A 15,933-nucleotide genomic window follows, 5' to 3' on the forward strand; every position below is an offset into this window, starting at 1 on the left:
GATGACCTGCTGAAGTCACCTATCTGATGGGGTACATGCTTTGGGAGATATTCATTATCACAGCATTAAAGAAGCACCCCAAAATGGAGTTTGTACAGGAAATTGCAGTTTCACAACGACAACAGAAAGATTTGCCAGCTGGCCCGGTGTACCAAATTGGAACAGATGACTTCTCAGAGGTAGATCAACAGCAAAACCTGATCAGAGCATGTCCTTATACTTAGGGTTCAGTTAAATAGGAAGCTTCACTGCTTGCCACATTCTCTTCAAAAGATAGATGTGGGTTGAGCCCCTGCAATGGACTGGCTTCCTGTCCAGAGGGGTGTGTGGCTAAGCCGCTTCACGCCTAAAAAACAGTAGATAATCTCCTTAGTGATGGGTCACACCAGCTCGAACAGGGCTTACTTTTAAGACTAAACAGACTGACTACCCGTCAGAGAAGTGTATCATTGTGCAGCTCTGACGCTCTTTCATCTAATAAAACCATCTCAGTAAAATCAGCTGGAGTGATTAGAAAGTTTACATATCCCAAAATTAGGGCCCCAGGGTAATACAAACCACAGGTTGGGATGTAAAAATGTCTCAGAGCAAATCATTAATAATACAAACTGTGCTATTGCATATAAAACTTCAAATAGTGTATCTGAATGAAAGCTAGGGAGGTCGGCTTAACATCTCTGCATACGCTCATCATGTGCACAAAACGGGAAATGAAAACAGTGCAAATGGCCATCGAGCTCGGTAGGTGAGAAATTGAAAGTGAAATCCGAACCAGCCTCAGGAAAGAAGGAGCGCTTTTTAAATGTGTTACACAAGCAAGGCTTAAAGGCCTTACTCTTTAACAAATTCAGTTATCCTAATGTTGTGGAATATTTCAAATGCCTCATTACTTGCATTTTGCAAGAATTGGAGAAGCCTCTCTCTACTCTGTAATGAGCTCCGAAGCTTATTAGACCAGCGTGCATTGAACTGAAAGAACCTATGCTTTCTTTTTTCTTGTTCTCTTTATGGCAGAGAAAGGCTTGGGCCCCCAATCTGAAAAACACAGAGCCACATCATTACACTTGACGAAACTAAAGAGGATAATCCTGTAGTCTGTCTCGGGTATTTTATAATTGAATTGAATTACCCTTGCTTTCCAACATATCACAGTGCACTGGAATTATGTTCAGGAGATGCCATACATTGTCAAAGTTTCTCTCAAATGGATGCCCATAAATGGACATATGAATCAAAGGGTTCCCTGCCGGAGCAAATGTGTGCCGGCCATGCAGAGGCTCTCCACAGCCTGGACCCATGTTGGCAATGTGTTGCAGGACTGTTGATAAGGCTAAACCGATTAACTCAGTCTCCATTCACCACCTCCTTCATCCTAACTTGCAGTGGAAGCCATATACAGTATAAGTTTTATCAGAAGCAGCAGAACTCTTTTTTTAACCTTTGGAATCATAACTATCTAACATCTAGAAAAAGAACATAATAATCTGTAGATTTCTTCTTTATTCAGAAAGAGTGACAAGTTCCTCAAGCAAGCAGCCTGTTTCTTTGAGCACTCTATCCAGCTGTAACAACAGTTCATCCTGTGAATTCTGATGAGGACCCCAGGCATTTGGGCACTAAAAGGGCATTAAACTGCACAACCACTATTCTGTACGTGGCATGCATAATACTGTACATTGCAAGCCCTCAATTAGTAGATGTGGATTGTGTGTGTGTGTGTGTGTGTGTGTGTTTGGACGTCTTTCTTCTTAGATTTTTCTTTGGTAACAGATCGGGGTCCCAGGATGACGCATGAAATTCACTTCCAACTGGAGCTGCTATTGCGAAACAAGCACCCAACTGTTCCAACTGTTTACAGACGGACAGTGTACTGATTTACACATAAATCGCTCAATCAATGCAGGGTTACTTGTGGTTCCTAGAGTATATAAAAGTAGGATGGGAGCGAGAGCCTTCAGTTATCAGGCTCCTCTTCTGTGGAACCAGGTTCCAGTTTCAGTCCGGGGGGCAGACACACTCACCACTTTCAAGAGCAGGCTTAAGACTTTCCTTTTTGATAGCGCTTATAGTTAGGGCTGGCTCAGGTTCGCCTTGGTCCAGCCCCTAGATATGCTGCTATATGCCTAGACAGCCGGGGGACTACCTAGGATACACTGAGCTCCTCTCTCCTCTTCTCTCCCTCCTTCTTTAAAGCCAATGGGTTGGTAAAAGACCCGACTCCATTCAACTGGATTCCTATCCTTATGTTAAAGGGAAAGGTCTGTTTTATAATGAAACTGTATGACAAAGCTTAAAATCATTCAAAATGGACTAAGGTTAAAAACTTCATTCATGACGAGTACATGTCCATATCAATAACGGCCGTACTGACATCATATTTTAGGTCATCCTCAGACTTCCGGATCTGGATCTTCAGGATAACCCCATATTTATTAACTAAAAGTTGTTTGGTGTGTTACTTTGTGCATCTGTGACTGAGTGAGTGTGCACCTCTGTGTCTGTCCGTGGCTAATCTCGCATTCTGCTGCATCAAACTGTAAAATATATATTGGGAGGCAAGCTATGGCTGCATGCTTAACAAAGTCTTGTGTTTGCGGTGACTCACACTTTCCCAGAACCTTTCAATGCCAGTTATGTGCTGCCATTAACTGCTTACTTAGTCCCCATTCACTACTTTTAACTGACCCCCGGCCAGTAGGGGCCGTTAGTGATAACACAGCTGAGTGCGTACATAACCTCGAGCTGCTACTCTTCTTATTCTCTCTTCTTAGAATCTTAAGGCTGCACCCAAATGCACGCTATTGTTCAGATTGTGAAAGAATATAGTACGTTTTTTTTATTCAAATTAAAATTGATCTCTTCAATATTATTTTAGTCAGTTCCATTTACTGAGGCCTTTCCTTGAGGTTTTCAGTGTTTGAGGTTAGACCACTACGTCACAACGACTCCAAAGATCTGTAGCAGCAATACACTTCAGACAAACAGTTGTTTTCCACTAAGATAACTTCACACCCTATAACGTCACATGTAGTCATTGTCTCAGGAGTGGCTTTTGTTTTTACTGTAGTCAACGTCATTGGGGATGCTTAGCTAAACTACATTTGGGCGGGTAGGCTAATAATAAGCTGGCGGATTTATTTTCTATTCCTGTTTGTTATTATATATGCAAGGTTATTTGGTTTAATGTTACAGAGAAGAGAGGTACTGTTTCCTGTCAACCTACTGTGGAAGGGCGGCTTCCATAAATGTGATGAATTAATAACATGTAAACCAATCAATAACAAATATTAGCACCACTTATTCCATAATTGTCTGTACTAGCCACCATACAAGTTTGTCCAGGTATTGCTTTTCAATGACAGATATCCCAAACTTTCCTGTTTGTTATAACAGAGGAGACACAAGTCAGGAGCCAAAAGTTTTGGGTTCTGTAAGTCCTTGTAATGACGGGCTTCAGGTGACAAGCCTTCTAAAGACATGTTTCAGTGTCTCCATAAAATCAACAATGCACAGCACCTATATGCATTGTTCTTACCCGTTATAATCAAGATGCATTTTCTACGCAAATAAACAAATGGAAGGTTTTCACTGTCAAAAATTCCAAGTGTTTAAGCTTTGCAGAGAAAGGATGCCTCCCTAGTGTGTCCCAGTGTGGTACATTCAAAGTTGCCTTTGCATTTTGCATTTCCTGTGAAAGTAGCGGTTGCTTAGCCTGATGATGAATTTTTCCCTACAGTTAAAGCATCAAAAGGTTCTGAGCCCAACAAAGTCCGCCTTTAACCAACGGATTATTCGCGTTAAGTGGCTTGAACCCAGACCAGACCTATCTTCCTTCAAAAGGGATTTCATAGAACCATCATGCATTAAACATGACGCATCCGGGACACTGGCATAGAGGAGCAGCTACAGTCATTCAGTAGGCCTACTGTATACGGTCAGCCCCAACCAGCTTGCTTTAACCCAATGGCATGATCTCTGCCTGTCATTACAGGTGATTGGCCCATTAATGTGAAGGAAAAATGCACATTGCAGAAAAGGTGGAGCTGAGAAGCGCATTAAAAAGAGAAAAACCCTTGAGGAAAGTGCAGCTAAATGCTGCACATAGTTAGGGTTATAAACAAAGTTATATAATGAAATTACTTTAAAAAATATAAACTAAGAAATTATTTGACATGATGATTTTTTGGGGTAAATTGGAGAACCTCCCGTCTCTCAGAGCTACCAGTTCAGCATGATGATCAACACAAGACCAGTTAGAGCTTTAAAGAAATGCAAAACAAACATCATGAATATTTATTCCTGTACCCTTATTGTGGAAGTACAATTGGCTAACTCTTGAAACTGAAGACACTTGGATTAATACAAACAAATAAGCATACAGTGAACAGAGATGAAGCATTCATGGTCTGATGGAGATGTGTAGGGATCTTGCGATTCAAAGCCTGAATTATAAGCCAAAAACGATCCTGTTCTGAACTTGAATGCACAATCAGTTCCAGACATAAACTGCTGCTTTTTTTTTCAAAATATGGTCAGAAATGTTTTAATCAACTTATTTTTCTACAAACAAATACAGAAGACTAGCACAGAAACTCAGACTGTGTGTGAGAAGATGAGAGGAGAAGTGTCAGATTAGATTCCAAAAAGAATGAATGCGCATATTGGGAATGTATACACGTAGTACTTAAAATAAGCAAGCTATTAGGCTGATTTATTTCCTATTCCTGTATACCATTAGATATGCAAGTATCAAGAAGATGAGATGTGAAATAACTGTGTGTGGAAAAAATGCATTTCATAAATTCTATGTAGGGAAGCCACGATTGAGGATATTAGTATTTTTATTTCATCATAATTTAAGTACTAAAGTGCTTGAGCTGATGTTAATGTAATATTAAATAGAGTCCAGGAATGTAAAAGCTTTTAGAAATATGTTACATTTGTAAATATGCAATATGCCAATAAATTCAATAGAGTTGTTGTTGTGAGAGCTTCATTGGTTTGAGTGAAAAGTGCTTGATTTATCTCTCTGTCAACAAGAATATGGTGTTAATCGTGTTTTCTGTAAATTAACTAGTTTCTTAAGATTTTTTAAATCTCAACTACTTCTGACTCATGAGGAAGTCTCTGCACAGCCCAGCTCTACATGCATGCTGGTATTCTCAAACTTAAACTGCATCCAAACCTGGTCACAAACCTCACAATCAACTAGAAAACCCATCATATCACTGTATAACCAGACAGTAAGAATCATGGACATAAAACCAATGAGCATCTTGTCACATCTTGGAAAAAATACAATTTGTTCTGCTTTGAAAGTTGTATAAGTCATTGCAATTCCATCTGCATTTTAAAATCAGATGGTTATACTCCTTCTCTGCTTAATTCATTTGTTACAAGATACCAACACACCAGTTCAGTCAACGCACAGGCCTCAATAAACAGTAACAGTAAGGTACACACAAGCTGCAAACAACACCAAGGTAATTCCCCAGTCTGTGCCTAGGAGCAATAGCTCAAGAACTAATTTCAGCTGTCTGCACTGATTGATATTGACTGAGGGAGCAAGATCAAGATTGGCACCAGTGACAGAGTTTTCCCAAAGCAGCTAATGTTGGAGGGCGAGTTTTCCTTGTAACCATGGTGCAAAGATAAAGCTGTAGCACCTACAGGCTATTTCTTCAACAAATCCATAACTTTATTATAATCACTTCTGAAAATGTTTCATCAATAATCATTATGACAGTTAGTCATTCTGAATGATCTGACTGTCTGTCATTATTGTTATTAAAAACCTCATCAACTCAACTCAACAAAAAGTGCATTGATGCTCTGCTGTGTTACAGCTTCGACAAAGTTTGTCATATTAACTTTGCCTAACAATGATGGTCCAGCTTCTAACAGCAACTCCATGATTGAACCATACTTCACTTTCAACATGAGCTAAAAGACACCAAACTAAATGCAGCATGCGGGATGCAGTGTGAAAATATGTTTTTCTTGTTTTCAGTGCTGACTACTCAATATACTTTGTGCATTTATTACAAATATTCAAAGCATGAATTCCTGTGGAAGCTTATGTGTTTTTTCTTTGCAACCACAAGGTCAGAGCGTATCCATGTGTCCCTGTTGCTTTTGTTCTTATAGACGCAGCACACTACTTGCAGCAGCAGAATACTGATCGGAGCAGTGAGGCAATTCAGTGCATTCCTCTCAGCAACTCTTAATATCTGTTGTATTTGTATATATTTTAAAACGCTGTGCCAGTCCCCGTGTGCATGATGGAAATGGCTCATCGAGTGGACAGCAGCCACCAGAACAGCCACTCCAAGAAGAAACATATTGTTGTTTTCTGGAAGGCTCGATGCAACGCGCAATAGGAAGCATTACAAATCTGCAAATCTGACTTTCAGTAACTCCAACATCAGAAAAAATGTTTGCAAAACAGTGATACATTTTAAAACTAGTGCATGCAGTTAGTGAAGTATTCCCTTAAATTACAAGCATACAGCGGGTAAAATAAGTATTGTACACGTCACCATTTTTCTCAGTAAATATATTTCTAAAGTTGCTATTGACATGAAATTTTCACCAGATGTCGGTAACAACCCAAGTAATCCATACATAAAAGAAAACCAAACAAATAAGTTCAGAAATTAAGTTATGTGTAATAAAATGGAAGGACACAGGGAAAAAGTATTGAACACACTTACTGAAATTTATTTAATACTTCGTACAAAAGCCTTTGTTTGTAATGACAGCTTCAAGATGCCTCCTGTACGGAGAAACTAGTCGCATGCATTGCTCAGGTGTGATTTCTTCCACACAAACAGTCTTCAAATCTTGAAGGTTCCGTGGGCCTCTTCTATGAACTCTGATCTTTAGTTCTTTCCATAGATTTTCTATTGGATTCAAGTCAGGTGATTGGCTGGGCCATTCTAGCAGCTTTATTTGCTTTCTCTGAAACCAATTGAGAGCTTCCTTGGCTGTGTGTTTGGGATCAATGTCTTACTGAAATGTCCATGCTCGTTTCATCTTCATCATCCTGGTAGATGGCAGCAGATTTTTATCAAGAATGTCTCGGTACATTTTTCCATTCATCCTTCCTTCAATTATATGAAGTTTGTCAGTGCCGTATGCTGAAAAACAGCCCCACACCATGATGTTCCCACCTCCAAACTTCACTGTTGGTATGGTGTTTTTGGGGTGATGTGCAGTGCCATTTGACCTCCAAACATGGTGTGTATTATGGCATCCAAAGAGTTCAATTTTGGTCTCATCTGACCAGACTATATTCTCCCAGTATTTCACAGGCTTGTCTAAATGTTGTGCAGCAAACTTTAAACGAGCTTCAACATGCTTTTTCTTCAGCAATGGAGTCTTGCGTGGTGAGCGTGCATACAGGCCACGGCGGTTGAGTGCATTACTTATTGTTTTCTTTGAAACAATTGTACCTGCTAATTCCAGGTCTTTCTGAAGCTCTCCACAAGTGGTCCTTGGCTCTTGGACAACTCTTCTGATAATTCTTTTCACTCCTCCATAAGAAATCTTGTGGCCAGTTTATGGTGAAATTATGTTCTTTCCACTTCCGGATTATGGCCCCAACAGTGCTCACTGGAACATTCAGAAGTTTAGAAATCCTTCTGTAACCAATGCCATCAGTATGTTTTGCAACAATAAGGTTGCGAAGGTCTTGAGAGAGCTCTTTGCTTTTACCCATCATGAGATGTTTCTTGCGTGACACATTGGTAATGAGACACCTTTTTATAGGCCATCAGTTGGGACTGAACCAGCTGATATTAATTTGCACTGACAAGGGGCAGGACTGCTTTCTAATTACTGATAGATTTCAACTGGTGTCTTGGCTTTCCATGCCTTTTTGCACCTCCCTTTCTTCATGTGTTCAATACTTTTTCCCTGTGTCATTCCATTTTATTACACATAACTTAATTTCTGAACTTATTTGTTTGGTTTTCTTTGTATGTATGGATTACTTGGGTTGTTACCGACATCTGATTGTAAAATCCTGAGTGAGTCTGGAATCTGTCTTTAACAGCATCAGCTGGTTTCAAACTGACAGATCTACAACAGGCAGATGGTAGATAGCATACCAAACTGTCTATCAATTTAGTGCTGTCGGTAAAGTTATAGGTCAACAGGGAATACCAAAAACAGGAACGGTAGGTTACATTGTCGTCCAGTTAAAATAATATAACTTTTTGTAGTCCTCCACGCTGGAAATAAAAAAACAGATGTTATGTAGCTTGCTCAGGAGAAAGTTCTGTTAGTTTGCAATAGAATATTAAAACAAAGCTGCATTGTATAGTAACATGTATTTATAGATAATTACATATAATAGGAGACACTAAATCCTTTTATCTAATATATTTTCGCCATAGCAACATAACATCATTTGTGCTACGTTTTGCCATCCTGCCGGTCGTTGGACTTTATGCTTATTTTTACCCGTGCTGTCCAGAAGGTGTGTCAGTCTACCATCTCCCTGATTCCATGTGACTGCAACACATGCAGCCGAACTGTTTATCTCACGGCCGCTGCTCGGCACTGTGCTCATACGGTGGCTGATAAAGCCGTCCCAACCAACGTCTTTGTCATGGAAGCGTAACGTCAACCTTCTGGTACCTCCTCAGCTAAACATTGTTAGCTCTGTCAGCTCTGTTGCTTCTATTTGCGCTGTTAGCACCTTTAGCTGCTAACCGCCGGCTCAGCCATCGCTGTGTTGAGAGCCGTGAGGAGGAAATAGATATGCTATCCATATAGAAGTTGGAACTTGAGACGGTTTAATATTAACTTAACAGACGTGGCAATTGCTGGATAATGACACATTGAACTAGCCACCATAAGCTACTGGCCACACCAGACCATTTATGGGAAGCTGCAGTGGCGAAACAAATCAGTGTATTGGCTTTAAAAATAGTTCATTCTTTTCAACTTTTCATTTGTCAGAAGAAGAGGAAGTGTTGTTTTTCTGTTGGTCGGTTTATGTTTACAGCTACATAGACCAAAGCAGGACTGGCTCTTTTGTGTTGAAACTCAAGATGCAGTTACACTGAACACTAAGCTGTTGCTGTGTTGTTTCAGGAGTAGTCAATAGGAGGGGAACAGCTTAGCTCTCGGCTCATTAAAGAAACAGAACCAAAGTCCTTAAAGTTGTTATCACAGTGTAACTTGATGTCGATCTAGAGTGCTTGGCAGTTTCTCTGCCACTTCCAGTCCTTGGGATACATACACTATGCATAACAGAGCACTCCAAGATGTTATCCGTTCTTGTAGTGTGGCTTAACTGCAGTCAGTCCACTCTCTGTGTGCAGTCATCGTGGAGGCAGATGCCCTATATTCCTGAGGGTATCAGCTGACAAGGTCACTGGTCTGATTGATGTTAGCCTCCAGAGTCCTTCTCTGTGTGCAGGTTCAACACCAATCTCTATTTCTGAGGTACTAGAGAAGAGAGCGCCTGTGGGGGCCAAAGGCACCACTAACACCCCCCACAGACTTCCTGATCTGTCTTTGCCACAAAGGTGGCAGTACGTATTCTATTCTTTCATTTGTGACTCCAGGGTTTGACATGAATCAGTGCCCCTCCCTACAAAATGTTCTCACAACACAGAACCAAAGAAAGTTTATAAAGTGGCAGCGATTGTATAGTGACTCTGTATTCATGTTGTGTACTGGCATGTGTGTAATCAGGCCAAAGCAGCATTGCACCACTGTGTGGTCCTAAACCTGTGCCAGAATGGGAGAAACACTGAACCATGTCTGTCTCTCTATCCAGACAAACAGCAGAGCTGCCTATATAAATATATCAAAGTCTACTTCACTACTGCCATGGCAACTGTCATTATGCATTATTCTCATATACAGAGGCCATACAGAAATACAGCACAAAAGGGTTGTATGAAATAATTATTACATAGGGCCTCTCCAACTACACCTGTCCTCCCCTCTCCGCCACAAAATGTCAGAAAAATAAGTGTAACAAGAATTTATGGGGAGATCAGTGACAAAGCATTCACTTGCATTGTAAAAACATATTTTTAATTTTTTGCCCGAGGACACTCTATCTCAATCCCCCTCCAAAGAAGACTCTAATCATGAGAGAGCTGATGAACTGATTTTACAGCTGGATCTACATTTGTGTATCCTTGACATTTGATGTTTTCCACGTCAACCAGGCATAGATACATGGCCTAGATAATTACGGATGTCAATTGACTGGTTTATCTGGGTTAATCATTTTTTCTATTAAATGTAGTGACTGAAAGGGTAACAGTCAAGACCTTACCCATGAAACTAAGAGATCCCCTCATTCAATGTTCTCCACGGATGAAAAGTACACTGTGTCAGATGAAAGGTCTCTGGAAAACACTTAAAAAAAGAATTTGTCACTTGCAATTACAAAAAATATCTTAATACCTTGTTGTTTCTGATAAGGCCTTCTTTCATAGGTGGCTCTATTGCAAATGGTCCGCAATTCAAATGCCGACCATTAAGCTTAGAAAACCTTAGAAAATGGAGTAAGCTGATTTTTTTTCTGCTTCAACATCATAGTTACTCTTGGTTATAAACAGACTATACAGACTCAGTAAGCATCAAGTCTAGGAGCCTAACTCGCGGCCTCAGTGGTCATTTCTCTCTGAAGCTAGATAAAATATCTTTCTATTCTGTAGCCTGTTCGCTGTAACTGAATTGTGATAGAACTTCTGAGCATTAGGCGTGTGTGTGTGTGTGTGTGTGTGTGTGTGTGTGTGTGTGTGTGTGTGTGTGTGTGTGTGTGTGTGTGTTGTGTTGGGTTGGAGAAAAAGGCGAGTGTGCTGTACAGTTTCTGTTGCAGTACATAGCTGTAGCTTTGTTGTGTGAGTGGTTACTGTTAACAGTATGAGGCTTGGTGATGTACATTGTGTGTACAGCACCGTTGATTGCCTCGGCTTCCATCCATGAAGTCTCAACACCCCGATGCTTGAAACAGCTATTTCATAGTTTAAACATTTGTAGAATATTGACAAAAGGGAAAGTGAATGCATTATTTTGCTATAATAATCCAAACTATAATGCGTAATAATTTGGATTATGTGGCCACAGCAGTAGTTTAAAAAAAACCTATTGAGGATTAAGATATTAATCAACAATACATTTTTAACACGGCCGATAATTGATTACATACAGCACATTTCTTGAAGGAGTCGGTTTGTGGTTTGTACCACTGACAGACACTGTTGCTCTAAGGTGCATCCAGGCGGCAACTAGGGTTCTGGCGGGTGAAGCCAATGAGGAAGTGTCTAAAATCTTGCATTCTCTCTAATGACCTGCAGGGGGCAACTCCTCTGGTTGCAACAGAAGTCCGATTGTAAGGAAGTCTATTCTAATTTGATTTATTCCCTCAGTAAACATTGTAAACATGAGTTTATGGTCTCAATCTCTAGTTTCAAGTATTCTTCAATACAGCATGATTTTCATTTAGTAAATTATGGTCCATTTAGAGTCAAATAGACCATAAAGCAGAGTATGTTTTAGGGCGGGGCTCAGAGGTGATTGAAGGTTGACAGGTTGCTGCCACTACCAGAGAGGTAAATGGCGTCTCTGTATATCTCCTCCGCATTCCAAATATGGTAACTTCTGTTCACCGGTTGTAAAAAGTAAAGATGGCGATGGCCTGATAAAAACTTGAGACTTCATAATAGCAGTTCACAAACCAATGGATGACTTCACAATGACTACGTCCACTTCTTATACACAGGGTCACCACGTCAGTGGGTGCATCCCTTCTTTGCTGTAACAACAAAGAGCATCATCACCAGTGTTTTGCTGGTGTATCAGCGCCAAGCTTTTTAGTTATGTGACTGCTTTAAGTTTCAAGTATGAGCATGCAGAATCCAGATGGTTGTGTTATTCAAGGTCATGTAAAAGGGACGGATAGAAATCCATGGGAAAGTATAATTGGAGACGTGTCTCCTTGTCTGTGCGAGAATATGCTTTGTCTATTGTTTGATTAAAACCATGGCCTGATGCTTCTCAGCATCAATTAAGAGTTAATGAGATATCATCATGAATTATACAGTGTGAAAAATACTCAATGTTAATTATGGCTGCATGAAAGAGAATATCATCAAGTTAAACTGGTTTTTTTTTGTGTGAAGTTCATGTCAGTTATTTTTTTTAAATGTGCCAGTTCTCAATGTCAAAAGAAAAATCTGAATGGATCCTCAAAGAAAGTCTTTCCTTGATGCAGCGTATTCTCTTCATCATTCTACATGAGGTATCCGCTTCAACTACTTCATCTCATTTTTAATTATACGTCACTCTAATGCAGACTCATGGCGTTGGTGCTAATTGTTTGTGGAAACTCGCAGTGAAGGAAATTGGTTTTATCATCAAAGGAAACAAAAGCCTCAACGCCAGTAATTTGACCAGGAAATATTTAAACGTACTGTGCCCTTAATCAATACCATCAGCAATCTGAAATTAAATCGAGATTGAATCCATTTTCATCACCAACTCTAATGTTCACTGAACTCTGTCTAATCACCATCCTTAAACAGAGGAGGGAGGATGTCCTAGTTCATTTGACTGAAGACTGGAGCTGGTCAAATCCAGAGACGAACAGGTGTATGGGGTTTTAGAGTTGGGGGAAGAATTCATACAACATTGTATCGTGATATTTGTATCAATACAAGGGCGACAAGTATCCTTCTCTTATTATATAAACTATTAATATTGCAAATACAAATTTAAGTTTTTGATAACAATTGCTTTCATAGTGCACCAGTCCCATATGGGTAAAGTCAGTGGGATTGACAGGAAATTGGTCCAAACATAGATGGAGTCATCAGAAAAAGAAATCTGAAATGCGATTCCAAAATTGAAGGACATTGATGTGACACCTGCAATTTGCAAGAAGTGTTGCATAAAAATAATGCTACGAATGCAAGGATTAACCTGAAACGCCACCATCCAGCAACAACAAAAGCACAGTGCGAACCACACAAATAAATGAAAGTATTACAGCTCCGGAGTTACAAGCTCAAGACTGATGTCAGCATGAGATGGAACGCTGCTTAAGAAACGCTCCGGAGAATCCTTGAACTACATCCTACCATTTGTGCGGCGTAGTTTTCTCCAAAGGTGAGGTTTGAATGAGACGGATATAAGGTGCGCTGAAGACATTGTCAGGGTCTTGAAGTCTATGCAAGTGATGACTTTTAATGTCTGAGGAAAAGAGTCCCACTCACACAGCTGTTGTACTACACACAGGACAGCGTTCAGAGCTGTCCACCAAAGCATCAGTCAAGATCTTCAGAAGAGATAAGCTAGTAGAGAAGAACACCCTCTACACATCATCGGCTGTGGGAATTCATTTTTAACCCTGCCGTTCCTGTCCCTGAGGAGAGCCAAGGGAAAACAAGCATTTAAAAAAATAATGGTGTAATGTATTATAACCCACTTAAAAAATGTCACTACTCTACTAAAAGTGTAGTCATAGTGGTATCAGAAGTACATTTAAAATACTTAAGAACTATGTGTAGTGTACTTTACTTGAGTATTCCCATTAATGCTACTTTTACTTTACTTTTTACTACATTAAAAGTATTGTACTTTTCTACTCCACTACATTTATTTTACAACTTTTGTTTAAAAAGGCCCTTTTATGTTATTTTCCCGGTGCATATTTTTATCTCAAGTTACAGTTACAACATGTTTACATGCGTTAATGCTCATAATCCGCCTTGTTTTTCTCATCCTGGCTGTCCTGCAGCACCTCTTCTCACCCTCTCTCTGAAACGCTCCGTTGTAGCGCTTGCTCCTCCCTCCAGAAAGCAAAGTCTGCTCTGATTGGTCAGCTAGCCCGATCTGTTGTGATGGTTCAACATTTCACATTTCAAAATACTCCATCGGGAGCTTCAGTTTCGTGTTTCTTTTTTGTTGTTTGAGGGCGGGCAAAACTAACCTTAAGGAGTTTTACGTCACTTCCATAACATTATGACCTCATAAAGTTACTGAAGTGAAGGAGAGAATTCAATCGAGCCGTTTCAGGCAGCTCACGAGTAGTGATTCTGAGGGGGAGGGTAACTCCTTTTAGGCCTGGACTTCAGGTTTTACCCTCTATGGACCTTTTTATATCTAAAAAATATATATAACACACTAAAGAAGAGGGAAAAAGTGGAAAAGCATAGTAGGGCCACTTTAAAGTTACTTTTCAAATTGAGATTATCAACTCAACATACAAATCAACTAATAACTGATGATGTACTATTAAAGATAACACTACCCAGCAGTATATAAAGCAGATAAAATTAGCTCCACCTTCACCAGCTGCAACATTAAAGTGAGGAACACATTAATGCATCACTCATATTAAGATGACTCTGAAATGGGTCGTTCTGCGTGATGATTACTTTTACCTTTGGTACTATTATATTGTGATGCCAATACTTTTGTAAATGTACACAATTAAGTTTTAAATGCAAGTATTTTTACTACGGTAACAGAGTATTTCTACACTGTGATATCAGTACTTTTATTTAAGTAAAATATATCTCATATATATGAGAACCTCTTCCACCACTGGCTACTACTGGCATGCTAACTGCTAACTGCCATAGCTGAGGAGGATGTGAAAAGATACCAGGAGGCCACACCGCTGGTACTCGCATAAGTATCACTAAGCAGGTGGAAAACGCATGAGCAAGACTGTCCTTTCCTAGCCAAGCTGGCCAAAATATACCTTTGAATACTAGCATCTCAGCAGAAAGAGTCTTCTCCACAGTTGGAGACATCAACACAGCACAAAATAGAATTCTGACCTCATAGCATGTTGATCAGCTCCTCTTTCTGAGCAAGAATGCCATCATTCCTTCACTGTCAACATGTCTTACATTTTACTAAGTCCCAGATTACATGCTTTATTTTATTTCATTTCAATTCAAAAGTTATTCACTTTCAAACTCCCAGTTGCTGAATTGGCTGCATACCTTCTTTTTTTGTACAGGTTGCATTGTTAAAAAAAAAAACTGTAACAGTACAGTAGTCCACACAGTTGGTCAGTCTGTCTACTTGACTGAAAATCCCATTTAGCTGCAACAAAAATGCAGATCAACTCAGTAAAAAACTTTGAGCATATTTGAAAAATGAGCTGTCAAAAAACTGAAAAATGTGCAGTTGATTAATGTTATAAATCAAATGTATTCCTATGCATTTCAAAGCAATACTCTGCATATTGCAATATGTTTAAAATCGTGATAGCCATTTGTAAATTGAATACCCACACTGCAAAAAAACAACAACACACAAGCCTGTTCCAGCACTGATCTGGTTTAACACCTTTGGTTATTAATGCAATGACTCTGACAGCATCTTACCTTGAACGATGAGATGCACTTTTGTAGACTTTGGCTTCTTGTTTGTGAGGATGGAGCAGACGTAGGGCCCTTCGTCGTGGACGTCAACGTTTTGGATCTTGATGCTGTACTCTGTGACTGCTGTGTTTTCCATCAGGATGACGCGGGGGTCCAGAGACCACTTCTCAGTCCCTGCGAAGAGGATGGTGGTGCGATTGAGCCACGCCACTCGCGATACTTTGCTGTCAACGTTGCATCTGGTAGAAGAAAGAAGGGAACACAAATACACATTAGAGATTTAGGCGTTCATCACAATGCTTTTGTCTATGTCAAAAATAACGCTAGCATTGAGAATGAACCAAAACAGTAAATTATGCAGCCGGACAGCTAAACCGTGAGACTCATAATAAAGCTCAGTAAAGCCAAGAGCTGCACATTAAGAAGACCATTCTCTGTAGGTTTAAGAAATTGAGTTAGATTGCCAAACTTATTTTAAATATCACACTTTTAAGAAGTTTTTTGCCTTGTCATTTTGAGTTTTAATTATTTATTTTTTTCAGTATACATGTAAATGTGAGTT

The 15,933-nt window shown here is 39.7% G+C and overlaps 1 protein-coding gene across 1 annotated transcript in view; it reads right to left on the minus strand.

The window, feature by feature from the left end:
* The window catches only part of opcml (opioid binding protein/cell adhesion molecule-like), a 171,173-nt gene that overhangs the window by 61,841 nt on the left and 93,399 nt on the right, over positions 1-15,933 (minus strand). The window contains exon 2 of the mRNA XM_054625995.1: positions 15,375-15,610. Within this exon, the coding sequence (XP_054481970.1) occupies positions 15,375-15,610 (236 nt within the window). The remainder of the gene's footprint in view (positions 1-15,374; positions 15,611-15,933) is intronic.

The sequence above is a fragment of the Anoplopoma fimbria genome, chromosome 24 (genome assembly GCF_027596085.1).
Source record: "Anoplopoma fimbria isolate UVic2021 breed Golden Eagle Sablefish chromosome 24, Afim_UVic_2022, whole genome shotgun sequence".
Classification (NCBI taxonomy): Eukaryota; Metazoa; Chordata; class Actinopteri; order Perciformes; family Anoplopomatidae; genus Anoplopoma; species Anoplopoma fimbria.